This window comes from Adiantum capillus-veneris, chromosome 16 (genome assembly GCF_014529385.1).
Source record: "Adiantum capillus-veneris isolate H3 chromosome 16, ASM1452938v2, whole genome shotgun sequence".
Taxonomy (NCBI): Eukaryota; Viridiplantae; Streptophyta; class Polypodiopsida; order Polypodiales; family Pteridaceae; genus Adiantum; species Adiantum capillus-veneris.
The window spans coordinates 39528987-39555917 of NC_140946.1; the positions used below are offsets into that span (position 1 = coordinate 39528987).

General features: G+C 40.5%; 1 protein-coding gene across 1 annotated transcript in view; it reads left to right on the plus strand.

The window, feature by feature from the left end:
- The window catches only part of LOC147438885 (uncharacterized), a 46635-nt gene extending 21972 nt beyond the window's left edge, over window positions 1-24663 (plus strand). The window contains exons 2-6 of the mRNA XM_086483938.1: window positions 21904-21990; window positions 22531-22638; window positions 22742-22984; window positions 23064-23189; window positions 23525-24663. Coding sequence (XP_086340064.1) covers window positions 21904-21990; window positions 22531-22638; window positions 22742-22984; window positions 23064-23189; window positions 23525-24663 — 1703 coding nt within the window. The remainder of the gene's footprint in view (window positions 1-21903; window positions 21991-22530; window positions 22639-22741; window positions 22985-23063; window positions 23190-23524) is intronic.
- The last annotated feature ends 2268 nt before the right edge of the window (window positions 24664-26931 follow it).

Consider the following 26931-nt stretch of genomic DNA (forward strand, 5'->3'; position numbering starts at 1 on the left):
TGATCCCCCACTGGTTGGCTCAAAATTTGACAAGTACCAAACCTTTCCACATTTTCCATGTTTGAAGACCTTGCTTTGTAGATTTGATGTTTTCTTTCAAAACTCAATTTTGGTTGTCTTGGCTCAACTTATTATTTTTTTAAAGCTTTTTTTGCCCGAAATTAAAAGAAAATTACCAATAATAATAATTATTTGGCAAAAAAATTACCAAAATTATTATGCTTACTCATATATACACATCCCCAGTGTAGCATCTTACTTCCCATGAATTTTGCAATATGGCTCAGTAATATGCCTAAAAGAGCTCATGAAAAAACAAATAATTATTAAGAAATCATTATATACAAAGATATGATCATCTTGCTTCAAGTTATTAACATCTTGCTGCATTCGTGCTACTCCCCCCTTCCCATTCTAAGTCGTCTTAGACAAAGATACGACAGATGCATGGGCTGAAATTATGTGTTTGTGCAAGGTTGTGTAATGTGGCCCTATCGCGCAAATTGAAGAGATGCATGGGGTAACAGGATGCTATGAAAAATGTAGATCCTAAATGGTTTGTTCAGTGGCTTTTGTTCGAAAGGTTGCTTTAAAGCTACTATGCATGAATAAAATATTTTGGATAAGACATGCCCGCTCTTTGATGGAAGAGATTGGTAACCTTGACAGGATAGCTGGGTAGTTGGTGTGACTTTTTTGGAATCCATTTGAGGTGGCGTGATTGGTACCTTGTTTGAACATCTCTTTTGGAAAAGGCTGGGAAGTACACCTTATCTTGTACTGGTCTGTCGTGAATACAATCTTCTTTTTTCAAACTTCCACACTCCGAAGCTCCACACATCCAAACATGCGCTTTGCTTTGCAACGAAGCAAGTATTTCCCCTTCTAGCTCAGTTGTGGAGTTAAATTCTTCCCTAGGGGTTTGCTCAACATCCTTATAACTATGATCTTTGACACTGATCTTTGTAATGACATCCTTATGTCTTAAGTAGATATAGTCATAGCCCCAGTCTTGTACCATTTTGAGCTGATGCATGAATGGTCTGCCCAATATGATATCAAAATTGCTGCTCTCATCAGAATTATTTATAGCAAAGGTGTGTTCATATGAAATTTCACAAGAGGATACTACAATTTGCTCCAAAATTCCCATAGGTCTCTCTAGGTATCCATCAGCTAGTTGCAATTTCATTCGGGTTTTCCTTAGAACAAGCTTATCCCATTTCTCCCACATTGCCTTGGTTGCTATGGAATCCATCCCCATTTTCTAATATAGAAACCATTTTTACTCCTTTTGTATTCCACAGGTAAGGTACCGTTCCCTTCTTCTCCTTCACACTAGTCTCCCACCTTATTCATTGGTATTGGCTCTGGTTTAGGTTGTTTTGACGTCTGGTTATTTGATGTTTTTGGAGGAATGATTGGTTGCAAAATTATCAGTCTTATTTTCTCCAAAAAAATTCCCACTTCTTCCAAAGATGAGGTCTTACGTGCAGTAACTCAGATAGAGTTAGTGTACAATGGATAGGAGACAACATCAACTCATGAAGAGTTTTAGTGTCCATCATCTTAAGATCAAATTTCCATTGAGATGGTACTTTTCTAATTTTTGATTTTGTTTTGTGGTTGCCAATGAATGAAGGTACATTTTTTAAAGACTAAGATTTGTTGTCTTTTGACATTTTTGTACCTGCATCACCATATAGTGATCAGATATTGCCTAGATAAAACTCATGTTCTAGATGGATCTTAGTGATAGGGGCTGACAAAAGCGTCACACTTTCATCTTTTTTGTTTTTGATATCCTCCCACAGATCCTATGGCCATGGTTCTTCTACTATTAAAATTGGCATAACTACCTATGAGCACACCCTATTTGTGGTATTGGCTACCACCCTCGTATCTAAAGGTGTTTCAACTACCGGTTCTTTTTTTTCTCTGTTTTTGATACCTCAATAATCCATCTCCTGATTCTTTTGTGGATCAACACCTCAGTCCTTGGAGCAATAGGGATAGGTGGTTCCATAAGATGTTGGGCCGCTTGGATGAGCTCCTTGCACATCTGCAACCTCTCTTTCTCATACCTTAGATGACGATACGTTAACCATCTATACTCATGTGTTTGGTTGGGCTTTAGCATAGCTTCATAAGCCTTCAAAATTGCATCTAATGGCTCAAAGACCTTGTCCACCGAGACCAAACCTCCGAAAGGTATTCCTGATGATTTTTCTACAACAATCTTTTTTTTATGATCCCTTTCCACTCTCAATTGTTCTTCTGTTTGTTGTAATTTGGTTTCTAAGGGTGATTTTTCTTTTATCCTGTTGGCTTTCATCTTGTTCCTTTTTTCCTTCCAGGATTTCCTGGGGGTCCTAATCGACAAATTCTCTATCTTGGTTTGGCTGGGTAAGATGTTTTTGTCTCCCATAGGTATATTCCTTGCTGCTTCCTAGAGTTGTGCTCTTGTTACAACAATTGGAATTGTTCATTCCATTTTTGATCCACTTGATCTTGATACAACTCTCATGGTAGTCTTTTCTTTGTTATCAACGTTTTTTGGACAAAGTGGAATTAGATGATCATTTGTATATCCCTCACATACCCAAAGAGTTTGATATGCTCTCCTTTGTGTGGAAAACTTCTTGCCCAATGATCATTGCCACATTCATAGCATGGTCCTAATGGTGGTGGGGAAGCTTGTGGAGTCCCCATCGGTTGTCTGGTTCTAGGAGGGTATCCCCTAGGTCTATAAATTTGATTTACCATGAACATGAACATATTTTTCATCAATCAGGTAATGGTTTTTTGTTGGATGTGTTATGTATGATGATTCTGACATCCCTTCAGAACCTATCCATGGAATTTGTCCTTCAAAAGCATACGCACTACTGTGTAAACCTCTCTCATAAGAGCTGTCTGAATCTTATCGGTATGAAACTACCTGTATCATACTCTGATCCACAGGTGCCTCTATGGGTTGTGAAATTATCACCATGGCTCTCTTTTCTTGGGGTAAAGGAGGTTGATGTTCCAACATAGGTTGAGGTTTTCCTGCCCTTGGACTGCATTATTTTTTCCTACTTGGTATCTTAGAGGTGGTGGAAACTTTTGCCCTCCAAGTGGCTCATACGATCTTTCTCTAACATAGAATCTGTTGTAAAAACATTCGTAGGTCTCATGGTTTATCCATTTTTTAATATAGAAAACCACTTCAATACACATTGTACGTTTTCTCCTTGCCTCCACTACATGTTGCACCATTGAGTTAGATGATCTCCTGCACAAGTGTCACATTTCCATGTGGGCTGTTGTCGTGTGTTTAGTTCCAACCTGTTTCCTTGGTTCATCCTTCTAAGCACTTCCTCGATCATTTGGGTTTTACCCATTCAGTTTCATTGTGGATTCACTAGTGGTTGAAGAGGTGCTACTTGTCTCTTGGTTTGTGTCTGTAGTCACCTCCCCATATGCTTTAGAGTTGTCTATCAAATACAACGCCTCTTTAGTGACTTTCTCAAAGGTAACACATTCCTTCAAGTGCAGATATTTTTTGAGAGTATTACTTTGAAATCCTTCTATGAAAAGGACTGATAGTCCCTCATCCTAAGGTAGCTCTCTAGCAGGACATCTTTTTATGTACTGCTTGAATCAAAGCAAGGCTTCCTTCACCTTTTATTTCTCCTTTTGTCTAAATGCATAGATTTGGGAGACCGTATTATGCTTAATCCCTCTCTTTAAGAACTCCTCTACAAATTATCATAGAAGTTATTCTATGCTGGGGAAATCTTGACTTTTTAGCTGGAACTAGGTCAAGGTTGTTCCTTCTAGGGTCAATCTCTGGTCAATCATCCTAACCATCTCTGGTCCTCCTAATATGGCCTCTCTAGTTTCATATTCTCCTTTTGGAACTACAATAAGTGTCCTCTCCACCATTATTTCATACAGTAGTTTTGTTCGATCTCATGTAAGAGTCGGAAGGGTTCTAGTTGCGTAAGTCAAATTAGGTGCTTCACTGCCCCTGTGTGTGTTCAAAGAAAACCTAGATCCCATTGATCCCATGGGTCCTGCATTCAAAAATTGTAATTGGTGCCCAAATGAAACCTCCACTCTTGTTCTTACTGGACTCATGTATCCAGTTCTGGTCTCGTTCGAGTTGTCTTCATGCATGTAACTTGCTCGGGTTTACATAATATTGATGGAGTGGTCCACCAAATTATGTATACCGCTCTAGCTCCTTACAGTCTATAGGAGAGTATTTACGGGCATGCTTATCCATCATGACCACTTGGATGCTTCTCCCCTTTGTGTATGTAAAAACATAAAATCTCTTGTGGTCGGTCAACTCCTCGATGCTTCATCACATCTATAATAGAGTGTTTGTTCTCCATTACTGAAATTATATAACCCCATGTAAGTGTTTTCTATATTGAGCCTCTCTGTCTCATTAGTGCACCTGACTCGGGGGTTCACTATGTGTAAAACTACCATATCACGTGCGTTCAAGACATGTTTGTAAAACCCTTTATCTGTGAATTTTGTAAAGAATATAATGTACCCTTTTCTTTTAAAATGTGTAAGTTTTTTTGAAATTTGAAAAAATAATGCCCTTCTGTATATATATTTTTGTAAGTTTCAAAAACTTTGAATACCCTTCTATTGAACTCACGTGATAGGTTACATTTTTATTAGGTGACCTCCCCAGGGCACCTGAGTAGAACGTTTTGCTTGTCCAACTTTGGTGGCTCATCCACTAACTACTCATCTACTTTTTCCTTGGTGCGAGTCAATCCCCATTTGTCCACAATAAAGGGGTTGTGTACAAGTAGATACATCATTCCTTCCCGGTCAAAGTATCTATCTCCGCCGTTATAGCTCACATATACAAGGTCTTTGAACTTGCTTGGATTGTTTTCCAACTTAACACAGTAGTGGTGCATTCTATCCTTATAGATTTTTCTTTTAAGCTCGCTCTTGAATTGAAATTCTAGATACAATAGTTTGACATTAGATGCGATTTGAGAAGGACCTATCCTTGTGGAAGTTTCTTCCTTAAATTTCACCTTGTTGAATCCCTCAGCCATTATGGTGTCATGATGATCTTTCTGATGAAGTATCAAAGAAACTTTCCTCTAAAATGGCTTCTAACAGATGCATTGGATTTTGATTCACACTACCTTTAGTTGAGTGGTTGCTCACTTGGTCTCTTACACTAGGATTCCTATTCTAGTACACTCTTCCTAATTGCAAATACATGAGGAACTGATCTTACAAAACCCAAACCTTGTTACCTCATTGGTTAACTTGTACTTTTCTAATTTGTCTTACTTGTTGGTCCATCCTCTCTAGCACTTAAAAACTTCTTGATGGCTATGAGTTTACAGCCGCTCTTGCTAGTCCAAGCTTACAATCGATAAAATTTTATATGAGGCTTTCAATAACTTCACAATTTTGCTCGTAACATCCACAATTCAAGTCAAATGTTAATTTTAAAAATACCACCAAGGTCGTGGATATTATCTGTATCTATGGTAAAATTTTGATCTCATTATGTCTTAGAGGGACATGGATGCAATCCATGTTGGGAGGCCAAAATGACATCTCTTGGTACCATCAGAATCAGCATGATTAGTAGGTCCTTTGGTACTAATTTTTTTTTAGAATGGACCTTTGGATTGGAAATTAGGTCACTTTTGGCACTTGCTTTGAATGCTTGACATTATTGGGCTCTTGGTTTGGTTTTTTGATATCCAAATTTAGTTTTGAAAATACCACAAGACTCCTTGTGATGGGCTCTAGCTATGGTGCAAGTTTGGTATTAGTCTGTGTGACAGAGAAACATGGATCGTGATCCATGTACCTATGTGTTAGATTGAACTGAAACTTGGCACACATCTTCTCCATGGTCCACAGATGTCTGCAACCAAAATTCAATCCTTAAGTCTGTTTTAGGGTTTTCACCTTGAACTGTTTTTTGCCCTTTTGACCCATTTTTTGAACTTTTTTGACAATAGTTCTTTTGAAAAATGTTCTTCAAATCTTACCAGTTATCCACCTGGAAAATTTCAACTCAAAATCCAAATGAGGTACATGGATTGCGATCCATGTTGACCTCATTTTGACATGAGATTTGGTCAGCTTATAGTCTTGGTTATGGTGATACTCTTCCCCAATTTTTTTTGGAATTGAGCCACTTTTGCCCATCCAAAAGCAAGATTTTGTGTCTCCTTTGTGGTTTTTGGCTAACTGTTTTTTGGTGTTTTGATAAGCTTTTTGCACTTTTTTGTTGTGATCTCTTTTGGAAAAATTGATCTACTAGTTATGAGGGATGCACTCATCAAATATTATCCCAAAATTTCTACGAGGTACATGGATCGATCCATGTCGGGAAGCACCTTGGGATGAATTTTGGTTTTGCAGGTTCCTTCTTGCCTATAAAAGCCAAATCTCACCCCTCTTTGAATTTGGAACCCTAAAAGTTCAATTTCCCAAGTGTTTACTAGATTTCCAAGGTTTTTTGTAGATTGATCAAACTTTTTGATTCTGATTTTGGATGTACTTTAGCAGTCCATTTTGTGTCAAACTCAAGATTTTGGTATCTCGAATTAAGCTCAAACAAATGGTGACAATTTTTAGTCAATTGGTCATAGAGATACATGGATCACGATCCATGTTCCTTAGCAAAATTGAGAAAAAAATTGTTCAGATATTTTCTTGCAGGCCTGGTTATCCCTTTTTTCAAGGTCTTTTTGGTTTTGATTCAAGCTTGATGCTTTCACTGTCAAATTTTCACTTTGTCCAGAGTTATGGTCTTTTGTACCCAAATATGGTTTTGGACAGTTTTTACCCTGACGCTTTCAGCCCCATTTGATGGTTGTAGTTGTTATTTAACCTAATCCTATGAGATAAAATGAATCTAGGAACATAAATAAATAAAACCGTGCAAAAATAACAATGTAATAGATGGATGAGCATCCCTTACCAAGCGTAGAAAAAAAAAAGAACGGAATACCTTTTATATCTCACTCACAACCTCCTTGCTCCTAAAGAGTAGAATTGGTCAGTCCTTGACTTCAGTCTCTACCAAGCACTAAACCCTCATCTAGCTGCTTTACTGCCTAAGTGTAAATGGAATGGTTGTCAAAATCTATAAAAAGAAGCTTTTCCTTACAACTAGGTCACCACTACCTAAGAATTGTGTTCTTCGACAATGAACCAATGTTAGTGGGTCTCTGTGCGATGTACGTCTATAGCATATCTATCTGGAACTAACATATGTGTCAATACTCAGGGAAGCGACTCGAGATGGGGCACATAGACTTTTTGAGATTGTCAGTGTCAAGAAGTGAACATACATAACTACCACTAGAAGAGGTTGTGTGCTCTTGTGACGCTGTTAGCTACGGAAATACATTGGGTTTTTATAACCCCCGGCGTCGCTAAAACCGTCGCTACGAGCGTCGCTATAAGTGTCGCTATATGCGTCGCTATATAGAGACGCTCATAGCGACGTTTACACTGCAGACTATAGCGACGCTACAGAGCCGTAAATAGCGACGCTCGTAGCGACGCCCGAGAGAATTTTTTTTGGTGGCAGGGCATTGAATGCCCTACCACCCATCAACCATATTGTACTTGATTCACTTTTTAAAAAAAGTGCAAGGGTAGATAATAGACCCAAAATAGTCACCCACAAGACGCATTGTTTGCAAAATTGACAATTGTACACATCATAGGCAAAATGAATTGATTGGCAAATGTAATAATGACAATTGTACAACATCATAGGCATAAAGAATTGATTGGCAAAAGGAACTGCGGTGACAAATGTAATAATATACATGGTTCAAAAAGACGTATAAAATCCGTCTCATGATACATAAGCTATGAGAAACCCTAAACTAATGCTATCTAGCTACGGCTAAACTGACGTCGTCTAGTTAGACGTCTCATCACGTCCAAGCGGCGTATCTGTCGGATTCTGCAAAAAAAGACAATAAGATAGCTTTCAGTAAGTATAAACATATAACGACATTTATAAAACAATACAAAAAATAAAAAAGAGTAAACCCTAATACTAACCATGCCGCTGCGAGAACTGAGAATGTCCATCAGGGCGTTTAAGCCCTTCCTGCCTGCGTACTCGCGCTCGTACGGTGTGGGATCACGTCCTGTCATCGACCACTGTCAAAACATACAAAGATTTCATTATGTTAGAATTAAAAAACTCATAAACCCTAAACTATCGAACATAAAGAGCAATGTGAAAACACTTACAAAATCGGCCTCAAATGATGCCCATCCACCGCTCCCCAAGTGGTGTGAGCTCCCTGCCTCTACTCGCGCTCTGGCTGCATCCTTTTGTTGCTTCCACTTGTCGGGATTCTCGCGCGCTGCTTTCTTCGCATTCTTCCAATCTTCTTTGGCCAACCAATCTGGCCTGTTCCACCCATTCTTGATTGCTTTTTGCACTTCGGAACGCTTGTGTTTGCAGTATTCGCGCATTCGAATCTTCATCAGGTCTTCATTGAAGCGCTGATCCCGTGTTGGAATGGGAAACTCATCATGAAGTATGCTGATGACTCTGTTTTTTAAATCACTTGGTACTTCACTCCATTTGTTTAGTATGTAGTGTCTAAACAGCTGAGAGCAAAGACCACGCATGCGCGAGATCACCTTCTTGCCGTCATCATCCATGATGATGCCGCCGCTGAAGTCGATGGAGTAAGACAAGCCCTCTGGCCGGTGACGCGTGAACCTGGGTGTCCCGGCAGGGGTCTCTAGCGGCGTGTCGATGGGGGTACGGACGTCAGGTGTCTCCACCGGCGTCTGGGCCCCGAAGCGAGGAGTGTCGAGTGGGGTGGCTCCTGGCGGAGTAGGTAGAGGTGTGTAGCTTCTAGGAACAGTCAGCCGTGCAAAACCTGGCGTAGATGGCGATGCTGTGGCTGGTGTGGGGGCGGGCAAAGAAGGGGAGGGTAAAGAGCCTCGTTGAACACGAGGCGGTGTGGAGGCATCGGTGGCGGAATCCCCACAACAACCGCCACCGCCACCACTAGAGTGCCGGTGTCTAGACGAGTGTGAAGCTTGTCTCGTCGACGCTAAAGCTTTGGAGCGCGCCGAATGCTCCGAAAGAGAGGGAGATGCGGATGGAGTAGGAACGCGCGATGATGCGCCAGAGCGATGACGGTCCACGTACCACTGTCTCTGCTGCGGTGACAAAGAAGAAAGAAACTCCTCATCATCCATACCTGCATTAAACACACGAATATTTAAACTTAATATTGAATGAATAGAGTAGACAATGACGCAAAGACCATTAAATACAATGACGTAATGACGCATATAAATACAATGACGCAATGAATTGAGTGATAGAAGAGGCAAGTCGAAAACTCAGAATTTTCAATCAAAAGATGTGAGCGCGAGTAGAAAAGAGCGTTATACACCATGGAAGGTACTTAGAGAGCCAGAGCTTTTACAACACGGAGCAAAATTGTTCAAATACAATATTTGTGGCTTTAAGAGATCTCTCTCTCATCCTCGCATAACTGAGCATAACTTCCTATATCTATATAGAGCTCTCCGTTTAAACACATATCCTCTGTTTCATTTTGTAGCTCCTCTGCATGCACCCCATATAGAGTAGTAGCATCTTGATGCTCGTCTGGCACCACCGCAGCGGCTTCTGATTGAGCATCTTCTCTGATCTCCTCCATTGATGCCGTTGTGATTGGCACATGGTAGCCTTCATACGTCCTTGCACTACGAGGGGCTACCTCTATGATGTACCACCAGTTTGATGTAGACTTTGTAGGATGAAATATTACCTGCCAGAGCCACATAACTTACATGAGAGCTTTCAAGCACATAACTTGTAAAAGGGGGATGTTAACTATTTACATACTTACTTGTTCACAATGCTCGGGTAGTACGAAAGTGTCTCTTAGGTCGGTCCATTTCTTAGTAGAATCCACCTCAAGAAAACCAGACTCTCCTCTACGCACAGTAGCGTTGCGACCCTCCATGATTATCTTGAACCATTGCACGTCGAACAAGTCGACAAAAAATCCTCTGTAATCGATCCTCAAAATCTCTTGCAGCGTGCCGAAGTAAGTGAGTTCCGCCACCACAGGATCTGCATCAGAGGAACGTCGTCGACTAGACTGTTCAAATTTTGCCATGATTCCACAATCTTGAGTAAAACGCTTTTTGTCGATTCGTTCCACCCTAAAATGTCGACCTTTACACCATGCTGCTGTGTATGACTTATACTACAACGAACAAAGATTATGAGTGGCCGTTCAAACGTTTATAAATAAAGTCACTTGCTAGTCGTACATTGCAAACTTACCTTGGTCGCGCAACCCCGAGAGTACTCCCACTCTTCCTCAGTCACTTCGTCACCGCATTGTTGTGCGCTTTTCAATTGGTTGTGCAACCATCTTAAGCTCATGAAGGTTGGTAGGCTCTCCAGAACCGCTGGATAGTGCATCGGTGGTCGTCTTCCTCGTCTCCACTCGATTCGTGCCCTTTGTCGCTCTTGCTTTGCATCCTCATATTGTGAAATCCACTTTTGCATCACTGGATTGTGAAGCATGCAAAATCGGTTGATTTTAGCCTCTAGATCTTCCGTCATCTTCTTCTCAACACCGAGATTGCACATGACAATCCCAGATATGCGCTCATCATCTATGGTTCGCCATAGCGTGTCCCGGGCTTTATCAAATCCGTCTAGCCACTCTCCAATGTACACTAGGGACTCTGATACAAACCAACCTTCTGCCATGCTACCCTCCGGACGTGCCTTTTGACGCACATATCCCTTAAGCATTTTCATGAAACGTTCTAAGAAGAACATCCATCTGGAATGAACTGTGCCAGCTATTTCCACCTCATCAACTATGTGAACAAGAAGATGCACCTGAATGGTTAGCATTGTAGTAGGAAAATGTTTCTCAAACATGCACACAAGCTCCGCAGCATTTAGTTTGGCGAATGGTATGGAGTCTACATTGATCTCCTTTTGTGAGATCCATTGCACCAGCTTTGCAAGTTTGTAGATTGTGTTACAGATGTCGAGAGACAAACATCCCTCAATGGCAACCGGTAAAATAAACTGTAAAGTATGTGCAGCAATGATATTAAAGTCCACATTTTATGTAATGATATTAAAGTCCACTATGAACGTACCTGACACATTTTATGCCAATCGTGTGACTTCAAACCGGTACGCTTTCCTTCTTCCAATAGTGGACGAAGATACACATCCATATTCCCCACTTTATATCGCCCTGGCACAATCAAGCTTAGCCATAGGTGCCCCTTCTTCGTAGTCAACCACGGGGGAATGTTGTAGTTGACGATGACAACGGGCCATACACTGTAAGATGTTGATCTTTGACCAAATGGATTTACGCCATCCATAGCCAGGCCTAAGCGCAAATTTCGAGCTTCCCTGGCAAAATTCGACCATGTTCCATCTATATGTTTCCAGGCTACGCAATCTGCAGGAATTCGTAGCACACCATCCGAAGATTTATTCTCCTCATGCCATGATGCTAGGGCGGCCATGGACTTACATTCGAAGAAATGCTTGATGCGAGGAAGCAGAGGGAAATGTCGCAAAACCTTTTGTGGAATTTTTGTCCCGTGGATATCTACTCGATATCTTTCGGAATCACATTTCGGACACTTCTCCATGTCTATGTATTCCCCTCTGAAAAGAATGCAGTCATTAGGACAAGCGTGGATAGAATTGTAATCCATCCCCAAGTTTCGCAAAATCTTTCTTGCTTCATCTCGAGAATCTGGCATCACATTGTCAGCTGGTAGTATGTGCTCTTTCAGCAATCTACACAACATAAAAATATGATACAGTCGTGTAAAAATCTATCAGATCATTATACATTTAGAGTTTTATTAAAGTAAACTAATTGTAATAGATCACCTGAAAAGCGCTGTGACGCTAGTGTCACTCCATCCAAACTTTGCCTGCATGTTGAGAAGAACCAGGAGTGCTTTCAATCTAGACATACGTGCTCCATTATACAATGGCGTATCGGCTTCACTTTTCATATCATCATAGATAAGCCTTTCTGAATCCATGATCGTCTCGATCATTTCATCAATCTCGGGCTCAAACATTGCCTCGTTGGGAATGTGCTCTGCATGATCATCCCCCGAGCTGTCAGAGGCTACATCTTGTGGCCTCACATATGCTGCTTGACCAAAGCACCTGCGAACACGTCTATTGGGTTGCAAGATTGCTGCTTGTTGGCCAGCGTCAGAGTCCGACGAGTTATAATTGGCAACAACTCGATCTATAATAGATGGATCGAACTCGCCAAATTCGCGAACGTGCTGCAAAGAAACACGTCTTGTCCATCGCACAGCATGCTTGCATTGATTACAAGGACATAAGACCCTCGTTGAGAGATAGGTGTTTCGGTTGGACGGTCCCACATCCTCGTCACTACTCATAATGAGGATAAAAAACTTATAACCTGGACAACAAATTTAATATTCTATTGGCATTCTTCGTCTTATCTCTCTCTCTCTCTCTCTCTCTCTCTCTCTCTCTCTCTCTCTCTCTCTCTCTCTCACTCTCTTTACCTCACATTCTCTAGTCATGTCCAATCCCCGCACACCTTGGTCTAGAGGTGCACGGAGATCAGAACCACCGGGTTATAATCTCGTCTTTATTGGTCAATATCTATATTTGTGGGTACAAGAAATCTACACACCCACGTCTACATGATACTGCATGTAGTGGACAAAACCCCTTTGCCTCTTCTCTAGCTGTAGCACTTCACAGCATCTTAACATCTTTTCACAGTAGATCTTTTCACTGTTCGTCTAACTCTAAACCCTAAACCGTAAGTAATTCTTGCGTGGACTCGATCTAACGTAAATAAGCGTAAATCTAACTAAAACTAAACCTAAATCTAATTTAACGTAAGTCTACATCTAACCTAATCTTTAACATCTTTTGGGATAGTTTCCTACGACGTTAAAACTCTCTTCTTCTTGTGTGTGTGTGTGTGTGTGTGTGTGTGTGTGTGTGTGTGTGTGTGTGTGTGTGTGTGTGTGTGTGTGTGTGTGTGTGTGTGGGTAAACCTATATAAACCTAAGTCTAATCTAATATAACATAAATCTAAATCTAACGTAAATTATGTTATATTAAAAACAAAGAACTAAACTAACAGGGATTATAAGAACCTTAAAACTGATTTAACACATAATTTTTCCCTAAACTTGGCAAGAGTTGGCATTCTCATCACTAAAGATGTGAGAGTTAACTTCCGGCGGTGACGCTGCCTCATCTCCATCCACATCTGACGACAGCAATTGGCCCTTTAGACCGTTCTTGCTCTTGTTACTAACTTTGAAGTTGCTGTTGAATGACTAGAGGTTGTCTAGATGGTCATTGTGTCGGGGATGTAGTGACTCTTGCCGCCCTAAAGATCCACCTTCTTCCCTATCTTCTGAAGACATTTCACCAGTACTTTTGGATCGACGGAGCCCACCATGAGTGAAGGCAGCAATACCCTATATTCCATTGAGGGCTTTCTTCACCCGCTTCATGCAGGCATCGCAGTCTATGGAGACCTAAATCTAATCTAATATAACGTAAATCTAAATCTAGCGTAAATAAACGTAAATCTAGTTAAAAATAAACCTAAATCTAATTTTATGTAAGTCTACATATAACCTAATCTTTAACGTCTTTTAAGATAGTTTCCTACGACGTTATAACCTATCTTCTGAAGACATTTCACCAGTACTTTTGGATCGACGGAGCCCACCATGAGTGAAGGCAGCAATACCCTATATTCCATTGAGGGCTTTCTTCACCCGCTTCATGCAGGCATCGCAGTCTATGGAGACCTAAATCTAATCTAATATAACGTAAATCTAAATCTAGCGTAAATAAACGTAAATCTAGTTAAAAATAAACCTAAATCTAATTTAATGTAAGTCTACATATAACCTAATCTTTAACGTCTTTTAAGATAGTTTCCTACGACGTTATAACTCTCTTCTTCTTGTGTGTGTGCGCGTGTGTGGATGTGTGTGCCAATAAAAAGAGATAAATGGTATAACCTTTCTATCACCCATGCCAAGTATGATAGATTGATTATGCCATTTCCCTCTTGAATAATAGGTCTTGAGTTCAACTCCTCGTCGACTAGATCTTTAGGTCTTTTAATTTTAATTAGTTTCCTAGGACGTTAAATTAGTTTCTCTCTCTCTCTCTCTCAATGTGTGTGCGTTTTTTTGGATCGTATGCATGTTTTCTCTCTCTTTTCCTCTCTCAATGTGTGCGTTTTTTGTTTATGCATGTTCTCTCTCTCTTTTCCTCTCTCAATGCGTGCGTTTTTTGTTTATGCATGCTCTCTCTCTCTTTTCCTCTCTCAATGTGTGTGTGTATTCTTTGTTTATGTATGTGTGTGTGCGTTTTTGTTTTTGTTTGTACTCTCTCTCTCTCTCTCTCTCTCTCTCTCTCTCTCTCAAAAACACTATGTGTGTGTGTATGTGTGTGTGTGAGAGAGAGAGAGAGAGGGAGAGAGAAAGAGGGGAAGGGAACATGAGAATGAGGAGAGGGAAGGAGCATACCTGGCTCTCCTTCCTCTCCTCGTGTGTGTGTGTGTGTGTGTGTGTGTGGAGAAGAAAAAGAGAGAGAGAGAGAGAGAGAGAGAGAGAGAGAGAGAGAGGGAGAGCGTTACTTGCTCCTTGCTTGAGGGCGCCGAAAAACTCAGATCTGAGATCTGAGTTTTTGGGCGCGCTCGGTTATTTTTTTAGCCCAGCCGGCGTCGCTATGAGCGTCGCAAATTTACAAAGAAAGTTGTGACGCTCATAGCAACGCCGGGAATTCTTTTTTTGAGCGTCGCTGTGTGAGCGTCGCTAATATGAATAGCCTCTTGTAGTGTACATGATTAACTACTTTTAGAAAATCTATCACTCTCTAGTCCAAAATTCAGTCCATGTCCAACGTCAACGCTCTAGGTCATCACACCTTTTCGGCATGTTGGATAGCAACAAAACTTAAGGAGGAGGATTACAACACCTAAGACACAATCCTACCAAGCATTGTGGTCATATGGGAAGGTACCAAAATCCCATTTTATCCCAAAAAAATGTGCAAAAAACTATAACAAAATTATTTAGGAAGGTAGCTCTATAGTATAGAAACACTCTTCCAAGGTCAAAACATCAAAATATAACCATTTTAGCACTCAAATCCATGCTTTTAGCTCACAAAGAGGTTGTTCCAAATCACAAAAAAAATGAGAATGGATACACTTAGATTAAAGACCAGGAGATAAGGAACATAATGCACTAAACAAAATTAAATTTTGATCACTAGTCAAAGAGAAAGATTGATTACGAATTATAGCATACTTGGACAGTCGACGTCCAAAAATCCTCTTAGATAATGATAATGTTTGCTTTCAAACTAAGGGTTTTGACTCAAAAACTTGGGACCCTTTCCCATGGCCATTGGCCACTTTACAAGGGTTGTAGGTTTTGAGTGGGCAATAGAGAATAATAGGTTAGATCACACTTCAAGAATTATTACTAGCACAATTACAATGCTTATTTTGAAAAAAAAGGATTGAGTACAATAAAGTGTGGCATGTAGCCAAGTTTTTAGGTGATATTCCGTTGTATCCACCAAACAGAAAAGGAGATGAGAGGAGACACAGAGGTGTTTTGGTAAAGCTTGTGAGAAGATCCTTTCTCACTCTCCTTATTATCATCATAATCAAACAATGTAGAGTAAGTGGGCAGGTGTCTGACCGCAACCTGGCCACAGAGTGTGAAACCTAACAATCTCCCACTTGAAGACCAACGTGGCCCAAGTGGCTAAAGAATGTAGGGGCTATTATGTACAACTGTACAAACATGAAGCATGACTGTAGCTTCACCCTATGCCCATCATCTCTATGCAATGTGCGAACCGCTCTGAGGCTAAGCTCTTAGTTACAACATCCACTGGGTTTTAATATGTGTGAACTTTGACTAGCTCAATGTGTTTGCTAGCCAAAATATCCCGTACCACATGATACTTGACCTCTATGTGTTTTAACTTGGAGTGAAACACGAGGTTCTTCGCTGCGCAATCACACTCTAACTGTCACAATGTAGCACTGGAGTCTGGTGTATACCAAGGTCTCTCATTAGACGAGATAACCACATAGATTCCTTATTGGAACTGGAAATTGCAACATACTCTGCCTCAATGGTGGAAGACAAAGTGCAATTATGGATACATGATCCTGAAGAAACTGCCACTCCAATGAACAAGAAAACATAAACAAATGTGGATCTCCTAGTGTCCACACAACTCGCATAATATGAATTAGTGTATCCAACTATGGATGCATCACTATTTTCAAAGTATAAGCACTTGCTAGCTAAGCCCTTGATGTATCTCAAGATGTGCTTCACTGCTTTCCAATGATTTTTGCCTAGATTTTCCATAAACCTACTGACCACTCCCATTGCATATGCAATGTCTGGTCGTGTGCTAACCATGGCAAGCATAAGACTTCCAACTTCCAAACAATACAACACATTTTCCATCTCTGCCTTTTCAACATCCGATTTGGGACAATTATGTTTGCTAATGTTTTTGAATGTTGCCATTGGGGTACTCAATGCTTTTCCCCCTTGCATATTAAAATTTTGCAAGACCTTGTAAATATACTCTTCCTGCAAAAGTTCAAGTATACCATGCTTGTGATCTCTCTCGATACACATACCAAGAAAGTGATGTGCATCACCCAAACCTTTCATAGAAAATTGCTTGCTTAAGGCATCCTTGAGAAGTGCAATCTCATCTTAACTTCATGGCTATGAGAATATCATCCACGTTGTCGTGTCGTGGCACGTATATAGTGTGAAATAAAAACATTCACCTCACTCTTGACACTTCTTGATGTATGCAAATAAAAGCAATCATGTACATATTGTGATATATGTTGAAGCATCTACTGCGGTCATTATCATGTACATACCTATCCCGGGAGTCGTGGCACTGGATGTGATGCATTTGCGTGCTTTTCTACTTGATAATATGCTTAATTTGGTTTTAAAATGTATATATTCCAAATGTTTCATTGTGGCACACTCATCTCGCCTATAAAGACTGATGCGGGTAAAAAAATCGCCAAAAATAGCAGCTAACAGGCGTCGTTGCAGAACTGCATGGAAAGTGACCCAATATGGTATATTTATGGAAAATTATTCTTATCTATTCTTTTTATGATTATGCGAGTGATCCCACAAATTTATGGATTCTTTTTACTCTATTTGGGATTTTTTGCATAAAAAATGGCATTTTTTGGGTCAAAAATGAGCTGAAAATGGCCTAGTTTTGGTCCAAAATGGAAAAATGGCCTAAAAATTGGCACATCAGCTGAAAATTCCTTGGGTAAGAGAGAGGGGGCTGCTTTTCATTTTAAAAAAACCTGCAATTTTTCTCTACTATTCAATAGCTTCCATGGTTGCCCATTCTATGTGTGTTGCAGTCTCGCCTCTTCGCAATCTTGTATATGAGCTTGTGAGGGAGTGAATTAGGGTTTCCCCTTATCAAAATGTTGTTTGGGTTCACTTTAGAAGCTCATAAATCTTTGCAAAATCATAAAATGGTCGTTGTTAAGGTGGAAGCCCAAGCATTCCTTTCAACTGTTTGATGTTACGACTATGTAATTGGGGGCGAGGCTACATGATACCATGAAAGAGGTTTGGGTTTTGATTGAGAATTGTGCTTGTATGAGCATTGAGGTTTCATGGACAAAACTTTAGTGTCTTTTAAATGGTCTTGTAAAGTAAAATTGAATGTGATTTGAGGATGTTTAGTACAAAGTTTACTGATCATTCTTTTTTACAATGCACCTAGAGTTTATTTTTGTGATGTTTCAGAAACAGATGTACCTGATATAGAGGAAACCCAATTAATGGATGTTGATGTGCTCCCCATTGCGCATAAAATACTTGTGAATTCGCCACTTGTCAAGGAAGAAGTGGATCTCTTCAAGAGCCAGCATCCTAGCAAACCCTTGACATCCATACAAGTGAACCAAGAGAAATCTCCTAAAAAAGCCCTAATATTGCAGAGGCTTTTGTAGCAGCAAGAAATCCAAAAAAATGCAAAGGGACTTTAGGTATAACTGGGTAGTCTCTGAGATGTTTGCATCTGTATGGCTTGATTAGGGTGTTTATTAATAGTTGTTGCTCTTGCAGGGGGGCAAGAGGAGACCTGAATGAAAGGTTGGATGCAGCCAAAGGGTCAGAGAGTGCTAATGTGAGGGCCATACCCAGAGTCGACCCTACTCACCTCCCTCAATCCTCCAGACCATTCCAGGGAATGACGTAGATCTATCTGCAGGTATCCCTCCCACTTGGGACCGACACTCAGATAGGACTCCGGCCTATCTCGAACGCCAATCTAATGTGAGGGCCATACCCAGACTCGACCCTACTCAGCTCCCTCAGTCCTCCAGACCTTTCCAGAGAATGACGTAGATCTATCTGCAGGTATCCCTCCCACTTGGGTCCGACACTCAGACAAGACTCCAGCCTATCTCGATTGCCAACCCAAGGGGGTACATCCCTTCATTCAATGATTCTATTCGTTTCTCATAATCAATCTGTCCTTGACAGCTTTCCGCACCCAGAATCGTGGTCCTTAGTCTTGATTCTCTTGATCTTTAACTTGAGGATCTGCTCTTTCTTTCTTGTTCTCCCTTGGTTCATGGCGATAACCCCTTTTTCCTGACAAGCAGGCATGGCAGTTATCACTTTCCCCTAAGAAGAGGGATCTTGCAATCCTACCTGGTCTCGCTCGTTCTCGATTACCCATTTTTATCCGGCGTAGTCCTAGCGTTTAACATAAAAGTTTTGAATCAACATCCGTCCATCTGACCCTCCGGATCCGCCCACCCACCAAACCATTTCATGAAAATCCCTTCCCGAGGTAGTACTTAACTACTACAAAATCAGGAAGACAGTAGTTTATCAGACATCATCAAACAACAAGCAGCATGCAATCTATTGCATACCCTCATTCAGGAAAATTCATCTGATTGTTCCCACCAGATCTTTATTTAGAAACTTTTAATTCATTTTCTTTCCTTTATCTGCTATAATTAGCTTGTAACTAGTTTCCTAACTAATCACGCAACACATTTAGTTTCAACCAATTCATCTTACCTCCCCATTCAGGCCAAGATAATCGGTTACAAGCCATCAAAATGGCATCACCTTCACAATATTTCCCAAAATTAAGTGTTTGGTAAAGGCTCATCAAGTAATTTAATCATTCCTTCCTAAGCATTTTTTTTCGAGAGGTATAGCATCATCTAGTAACAGATGCACAGGATAGCCTCTATGTTCCTAGCCTTTCCAGTTACTTTTTAAGAAACCAAGTCGAACAAATTTCCTTAATTAAATTCACATCATCCTCCCTGAGTATAACCTTCTCATCCAACTATTGGCATCAGGAAATACCCGGATTATGGCCGATTTCCAATAAGATACAGCGGGTACTTCACCCGGCCGGGCAAAAATATAACAAACCCATTCATCCCTTATCCCTCGGGCATGAATGACCTAGGTATAACAACTTGCCGGTTACGCTGTCCTAGCCGAAAAGGGCCAATCTCCGACAAGTTCCCCAAGAGAATCCTCTCAATGGGCCGGCCTTTCAATCAAATTGACCCCAACAATATCCATCTTGGTTCCCAGTCATTTCCAGACAATCTTCAAAACTCCTAGTTAAATCTATGTTTTGCAATGGGTTATCCCTATCACCTCTCGAGATTCCTTTTAACTCCTAGTTGGTACTTTCTAGGTTCATTCATTTATCAACCTTAATTCCTACTTTCATTAATTATCTACCAGCCAAGTTTATTTAGAAAATACAAGCAAGTTTTTGCCATAGTCATTTGATGGTTAAGGTCTCTTCGGAAATGCCAACTTTTTAAGTTCAACCCCCGTTTTGTCGATTCCCAGGTTTTTGCAATCCTTTGCCATCCATGGGACATCTCCATGGAAGCTTGTAGAGTTTTCGGTTCAAACAACACGGAGATCAATTCCGCGAAGTTATCCCCTATCTCCCCCATCCCGTATTTACAAACAAACTTGAAATTGAAAAACTTTAGAAATACTCTTCAATGCCAAAAATTGAACTACTTCTATCGAGCTTAGACAACTACTCTTTTCTTATGGTACCTAGCTTTCCATTTTAGGAAGTTAGAAGGTCATCCTATAATTTATGAGTTTTCGAGCTTTCCATTAAAGCTTAAACCTAAAATACAAGGTAGTCACTAAAGCTTACACCTAAGTGCAAAGTTACCATTAAAGCTTAGCTTACGAGATCAAATCTACCTTTTAAGCTTAACTTTATGATGCATAGATACTCTTAGCACTTAACCCTAATTGCAAGGTTTCCATTAAAGCTTAAAACCAAAAAATGCAAGGTAATCACTAAAGCTTACATCTAAGTGCAAAGCTACCATTAAAGCTTAGCTTACGAGTGCAAATCTACTTTTGAAGCTTAACTTTATGATGCATAGATACTCTTTATCACTTAACCCTAATTGCAAGGTTTCCATTAAAGCTTAAAACCTAAAAATGCAAGATAATCACTAAAGTTTACATTTAAGTGCAAATTTACCATTAAATCTTAGCCTACGAGTGCAAATCTACCTTTGAAGCTTAACTTTATTATGTGTAGATACTCTTATCACTTAACCCTAGTTGCAAGGTTTTCATTAAAGCTTAAAACCTAAAAATGCAAGGTAATCACTAAAGCTTACATCTAAGTGAAAAGTTACCATTAAAGCTTAGCTTACGAGTACAAATCTACCTTTGAAGCTTAACTTCATGATGCGTACATACTCTTATCACTTAACCCTAACTGCAAGGTTTCCATTAAAGCTTAAAACCTAAAAATGCAAGGTAATCACTAAAGCTTACATCTAAGTGCAAAGTTATCATTAAAGCTTAGCTTATGAGTGCAAATCTACTTTTGAAGCATAATTTAATTCAATGCATAACTACCATTAATACTTAATCCTAATTCCAAGGTTACCATTAAAGCTTAAACCTAATGCACATAAACTTTCCTAGTATTAAAACACATGGATTAATAATCCTACTAGAAATGAAGATTACCTCCTCTAAGCAAGAGGGAAGTGGGGTTGAAGTCCTTCTTGAAGAGATGTGAGGCTCAAGGAGGAAGGAAAGGGATTTATGGTGAAGAGGAAGGAGAGAGGAGCTTCTTCACAAAACCCTTAAGGGTTTGGCCTTCAAGAGAGGAAGAGAGTTAAGGGTTTGGCCTTCAAGAGAGGGAGAGAGCAAGAGCAAGGTTTAATGGAAACCTTGATTTACTTAAGCATAATCTTGAGTATGGCAAATATGCAAGTAGCTTAGCAATATGTGTATGTCTCCAAATACAAAGGAGAGGGGGTGCTTATATACGAAATGGTGGGTGGAATTCTCTTCTCAATTCCTATTGGACCCCAAATTCTCTTCTCAAATGCTATTGGACCCTATTTCTCTTCTCAAATGCTATTGGACCCCAATTCTCCTCTCAATTGCTATTGGACCCCAATTCTCTTCTCAAATGCTATTGGACCGCAATTTTCTTCTTAATTCTTATCTCTTAACTTTACCTTTCAATTAAGTTAGTCCCTTTTTCTCCTAGTTCTCGATCTAGATCAGTTCCCACGCGGCTTTTGATGAAGAAGTATAAAAATAATCTTAATCTTTTAAAAAAAAATATAGGGATGATGTAATTTCTTATCTAAAATATCCTTGCCTTTTCATTCTGGAGTAAAGTCTCGTTGTCCGTATAACTTCTTTTTTTGTCGGTCTTACTTTTTCTAAATTATTTTCTAGGTCGAAAAATTTCTGAATGGCTCTACTGTTTAGGGAGGGACCTTACAGCTAAAGATAAGGATTCTGTGGTTGTGGATGGGGACACAGGTGCTGTAAGTGGAGCAAACCTCAAAAAAGGTGTTGCAAACACACAGGCAAAAAGATGCCTGGCTGGATAGTAGGTGGCTAGGTGGCTAGTGGCTTGTGTGCTAACTACTCCAAAGGTGGTATCTATGGTAGGGGGTGACTACCACTTTATTGCCATGATCATGTGTCTTACATTCAATCTTTAGGCACCAATGTTGTACTGGCTAAATTGTAGCTACTATGGTTTGAGCCACCCAGCACATTGTTGTTACCCAATAGTATTGTGGTAGCTACCAGTTTGAGGATAGCTACCTTTTTCATGCAATGGTATCTAGCATGGTGGGACATAATCTTTAAGGTTATATCCATTGATGGTTAGCTTGTCATAACCTAAATTGCCTAATGCTTGTGCAGAATCTACCTCCAAGAAAAAAAGTGAGGCGCAGGTCCTTTCAACCAAATGAGATGACAGTTTTGGTAACCCTCTCTTCGGGGACATTCATACAATATTTGTATGGTTTTGTCAATAAATGTTGCCTAAGCTTCCTATCTATTGATCAGATGCTGAAAAGGGTGATCTAACCACCGAAGTGATCTCCAAAGAGGTCAAAGTGGGCGCTACGATCAGTGTTCTCTCCAATAAGGAAGAGAGACATTGCAATCTAGAAGGTAACAACAGTTCCTTGGGTCCTTCGAAGCACTTGTTTAGTACAAATTTTACTCATCATTCTTTTTCACAATGCACCTAGAGTTTATTTTTGGGATGTTTCAGAAACAAATGTACCTGATATAGAGGAAACCCAATTAATGGATGGTGATGTGCTCCCCATTGCGCATGAAATACTTGCGGAATCGCCACTTGTAAGGGAAGAAGTGGAGCTCTTCAAGAGCCAGTATCCTAGCAAACCCTTGACATCGATATCGGTGAACCAAGAGAAATCTCCCTCAAAAAGCCCTAATATTGCAAAGGCTTTTGCAGCGGCAAGAAATGCAAAAAAAGGCAAAGGGACTTTAGGTATAATTGGGTAGTCTCTGAGATGTTTGCATCTGTATGGCTTGATTAGGGTGTTTACTAATAGTTATTTCTCCTGCAGGGGGGGCAAGGGGAGACCAGAATGAAAGGTTGGATGCAGCCAAAGGGTCAGAGAGTTCTAAAGAGAATGATTCTGTGGTTGTGGATGGGGGCACCGGTGCAGTAAGCGGAGCAAACCTCAAAAAAGGTGTTGCAAACACACGGGCAAAAAGATGCATGGCTTAGACTCTACCTAGTGTCCATGAGCGATGCTTTATAGCCAACCCTTCTATGAGCCTTTTTGGTTGTACCATCCTTTTTGTATCAAACCACTATCCTACTTTGTACTGCAATCCTTTCGTAATGTAGCAATAGACCGTTTGGATCATCCTGGAGTTCCTCTTTCATTGTCAAAGTGTTTTTTTATGTGACTTGTGATGTGGTGCATGTGTCTTTTGATGCCTTGTCCATTGAGGTGAGATCCATTTTCTCTATAAAAAAAAAATATTGCAACTTTCTGACTCTCGCATTCTGTTTGTTTAGAGGAACAAACAGAACCCTTGGGCTACAACAGGTGGAAATGGGTAATGCCCCAAGGATTGGAAGGGGTTTTGAAGATCTTGTCTACTTTACGACGCACGGGTTTTGCCAACACAGCAAAAACACCAAAGGAGCTTCTCCTGCTGATACAATCTTTGGCTATTTTTCGTGGCAAGGAAGGCACTAACATGAAGAGTGGTACAATGTCTGATGATGAATCAGAGGATCCTACTATCGGGACATCAGCGGCCCCTCCAGACTTCGTCCCTGTCAGTGATGCTTTGAAAGATTCCCCTCTGGGGCAAGATGTGCAGCCAGAGCCTCCAAAAGAAGTGCATTCACCAGAGTTACAGAAAGATGTAAGTTCCTGTACAAAAAGGTGGAAGGACGTTCTAATGCCTTTCCCAATTAGCATTGTGATTGCTCCGCTGATAGAGGGTACGCCACCTCCAACCTGTCCTGCTCAAAAATTCCTGGTATTAGACATGAATGGGGTTCTATTGATAAGATACCCCAATCCACAGATCCCTCCAAGAACCAAAGATTTTCTCTATCGAAAAGTGTTCAAGGGAGGTAGTGACCGTGGTACCTTTTGCATAATCAGGCCAGATGTGCTTCAATTTCTTCGTGATTGCGCAGACATCTTTCACCTTTGCATCTGGTCCATCTGCACTAACAGAAACATGAATATTACATATAAGGGTTGCCTGAGCGGGATGCACCCCAGAATCTGCAAAGAGCAATTCTACCAAACTGACTATGTCAAATTGCCTTTCAGACTTACTGATATCAGAGAGCTACAAGGCGGCGAAGCAAAACCACTTTTTGTAAAGGGATTATCGGAGCTCTTAAAAAGGAGACGAGATTGGAGGGGGTCATCAATTCTTATGGTGGACGATACATGGTACAAAAATATTCTCAACAGGGATACAACCATGATATGTCCACCAACATTTCAACCGGATGACGAATCACAGGATCCTCTCTACCTCACGAACACTCTATTGCCGTGGCTAAAGGGGTGGAACTATGTGCAAGATCCTTATCAGTATGTCAGGATGCACATGACATCAAATGAGAATGACCAGGTTTCCCAATATGTTATCAAATTTTGGTCACAGAGAAAAGCGACTCGATCGTAAGAGACCAAGTTTAGGTTTGGGCCTATGTACTTGTGTAAACATCCAATGGGAGTTTATAACCCCTTTTTGTATCATTGACCTAGTCACTATCAGCCTTTTTGAATCTGTAAACTGGCTTCATACTAAAATGGATATCTCATACTTCTTGGCATTTGTGATTTTGTTGGGAAATGATACGAGGTACTTCAAGTCATTTGTAATTGAGTTGAACTTTTTAAAGCTTAGTCAACTGTGTTGTCTCCTCCTTGCAAATGCCACCAGTATAAATCTTGTTGTATGGTAGATGTTTATTTCTGCATGGTAGTTGCTTTTTTATGAATGTTAGCTCTGTTTTCTGCATGGTAGCTGCCTATTCTTGACTGTTAGCTATCTATTTTTGCATGCTAGCTGCCTGTTTAAGATTGGTAGCTATCTACTTTTTGCATGGTAGCTAGCTTCTTATTACTGGTAGCTATCTATTTTCAGCATGGTAGCTAGATGCTCATGACTGGTGAGAGGGAGAGAGGGAGGGGGGAGAGAGAGGATGTTGGTTTTACAATTCCAATTTTTAAATTGATTTGCGGTTGGAGTTTGATGATGAGGCCTTGTGCCTCGGTCTAGGAACCATCAACTGAAGACTTTAATCCTCTTCTTGGATGTTCGTTCTTCCTACCACTTACCAAAAGCTCATGTTGTGGATCCTTAATCCTAATCCTATGTCTTTTTTGTTCTGGGCTGGGGCTCGTCCCCTTGGGGTTGTGCTGTGATATGATATTTCAAGGGCTTTACCTCGACGATTTTCAGCCTTGTGTTTGGGTTTTGAGCCGTTACGGTGTAGTTTTATGTTACAGTTTTTGCCCACCTTCTTTTTTGCAAAGAGAGGAAGAGAGAGAGAGAGAGAGAGAGAGAGAGAGAGAGAGAGAGAGAGAGAGAGAGAGAGAGAGAGAGAGAGAGAGACCGTGACTCGAGGATGCTAGTTTTTCTCACCTAAAAGGCAACTGTCTGTGAATCCTTTTCGCCCAAATCTATCCATGTCAGACTTGTAGAAAAGAACTCAAATTTCGTTGATGGAACCATAAAACCCGTCTATGGTCTCATAAAGCGGTAATTCATTCAATTAATACCTAGACTTATTCACACACACATACTTTAAACTCGTTTCCTTGCTCAACACCTGGTTGGCTCGAAAGTCCGGCACCCCTTGTGGTATTTATTTTTTAGTTAGAAGTGGGAAATTACAATGGCTTTGAATACCAAGGTTCCTGACTTGTTCACACCTAGTCATCACCCGCTCTGGCTAAATTGAGGTTTAAGGATTCATAGGAGATTTGGAATTTTGGTTGGATTATTGTTTGTTCATTGACGATGAGGCCTTGTGCCTCGAACCCTAAACCATCAGCTGAAGACTTCCCTACCCACAACAACCTCCCAAGTGAAAGGAAGGTACCATTACAAAGAAAACACTTCTCTACCCACAGCAACCTCCGAAGGGAAAGGAAGGAACCATTACACGTAAAAAAATAGAGAGCAGACGTCCTATTGTGACTTAGAGTCCAAGAACAACATAGCAGTATATCCTTGCACCATTTAATTTGGAAGAAACAAAGGATACTTTACTCATTGAATATACTGGAAATTCTAAGGTCCCTATGTATCAAAGGGAATGCTGTTGTAAACAGCCTCATATACATCGGGGGACATCATAAACAAGTTGTGGTCGATTCTCTCCATGGGAAACTTGATAGCTCTCACAAGGTGTGATAACATATAGACTTCGGGCTTCAAGTGCAAGAGCTTGTATTCATGTGGATTTCCAGATCGCTGCTCATACCAAATTCCCTTGACCACATAAGATCCTCACAGGCAATAATTACCCCAAGCATTGGTAATTGGAGACCGGATGCATGACTTCTCTCCCGTGCACTTCAACAAATAGAAGTCCACAAGCTCTTCATTGCCTGCACTTGTAGCAACAACAAAGTTATCATCTACATGTAGAACATCTGTTAGGGCGTCATAATGTCCTTCATAGGCTGGATTGTCTATTTCTTCCTCCGCCTCAAAGTCATCCGTGGGCTCAAGTAAAACATACTCCCAAGACCCCACATGCACAGAATTGGAGCATCTCCTCCAGAGACCGTGCATACAATGCACTACAAAATCATGATAGTGTCCTACTTCTCAGATCTCTCCCATTTGTCAACGAATAACCAGATACGAAATGAATGCTCCACGCATTAGGGACAGCCTTACAATCCCATGCCTGACTTTGATCGACCTCATCTAAAT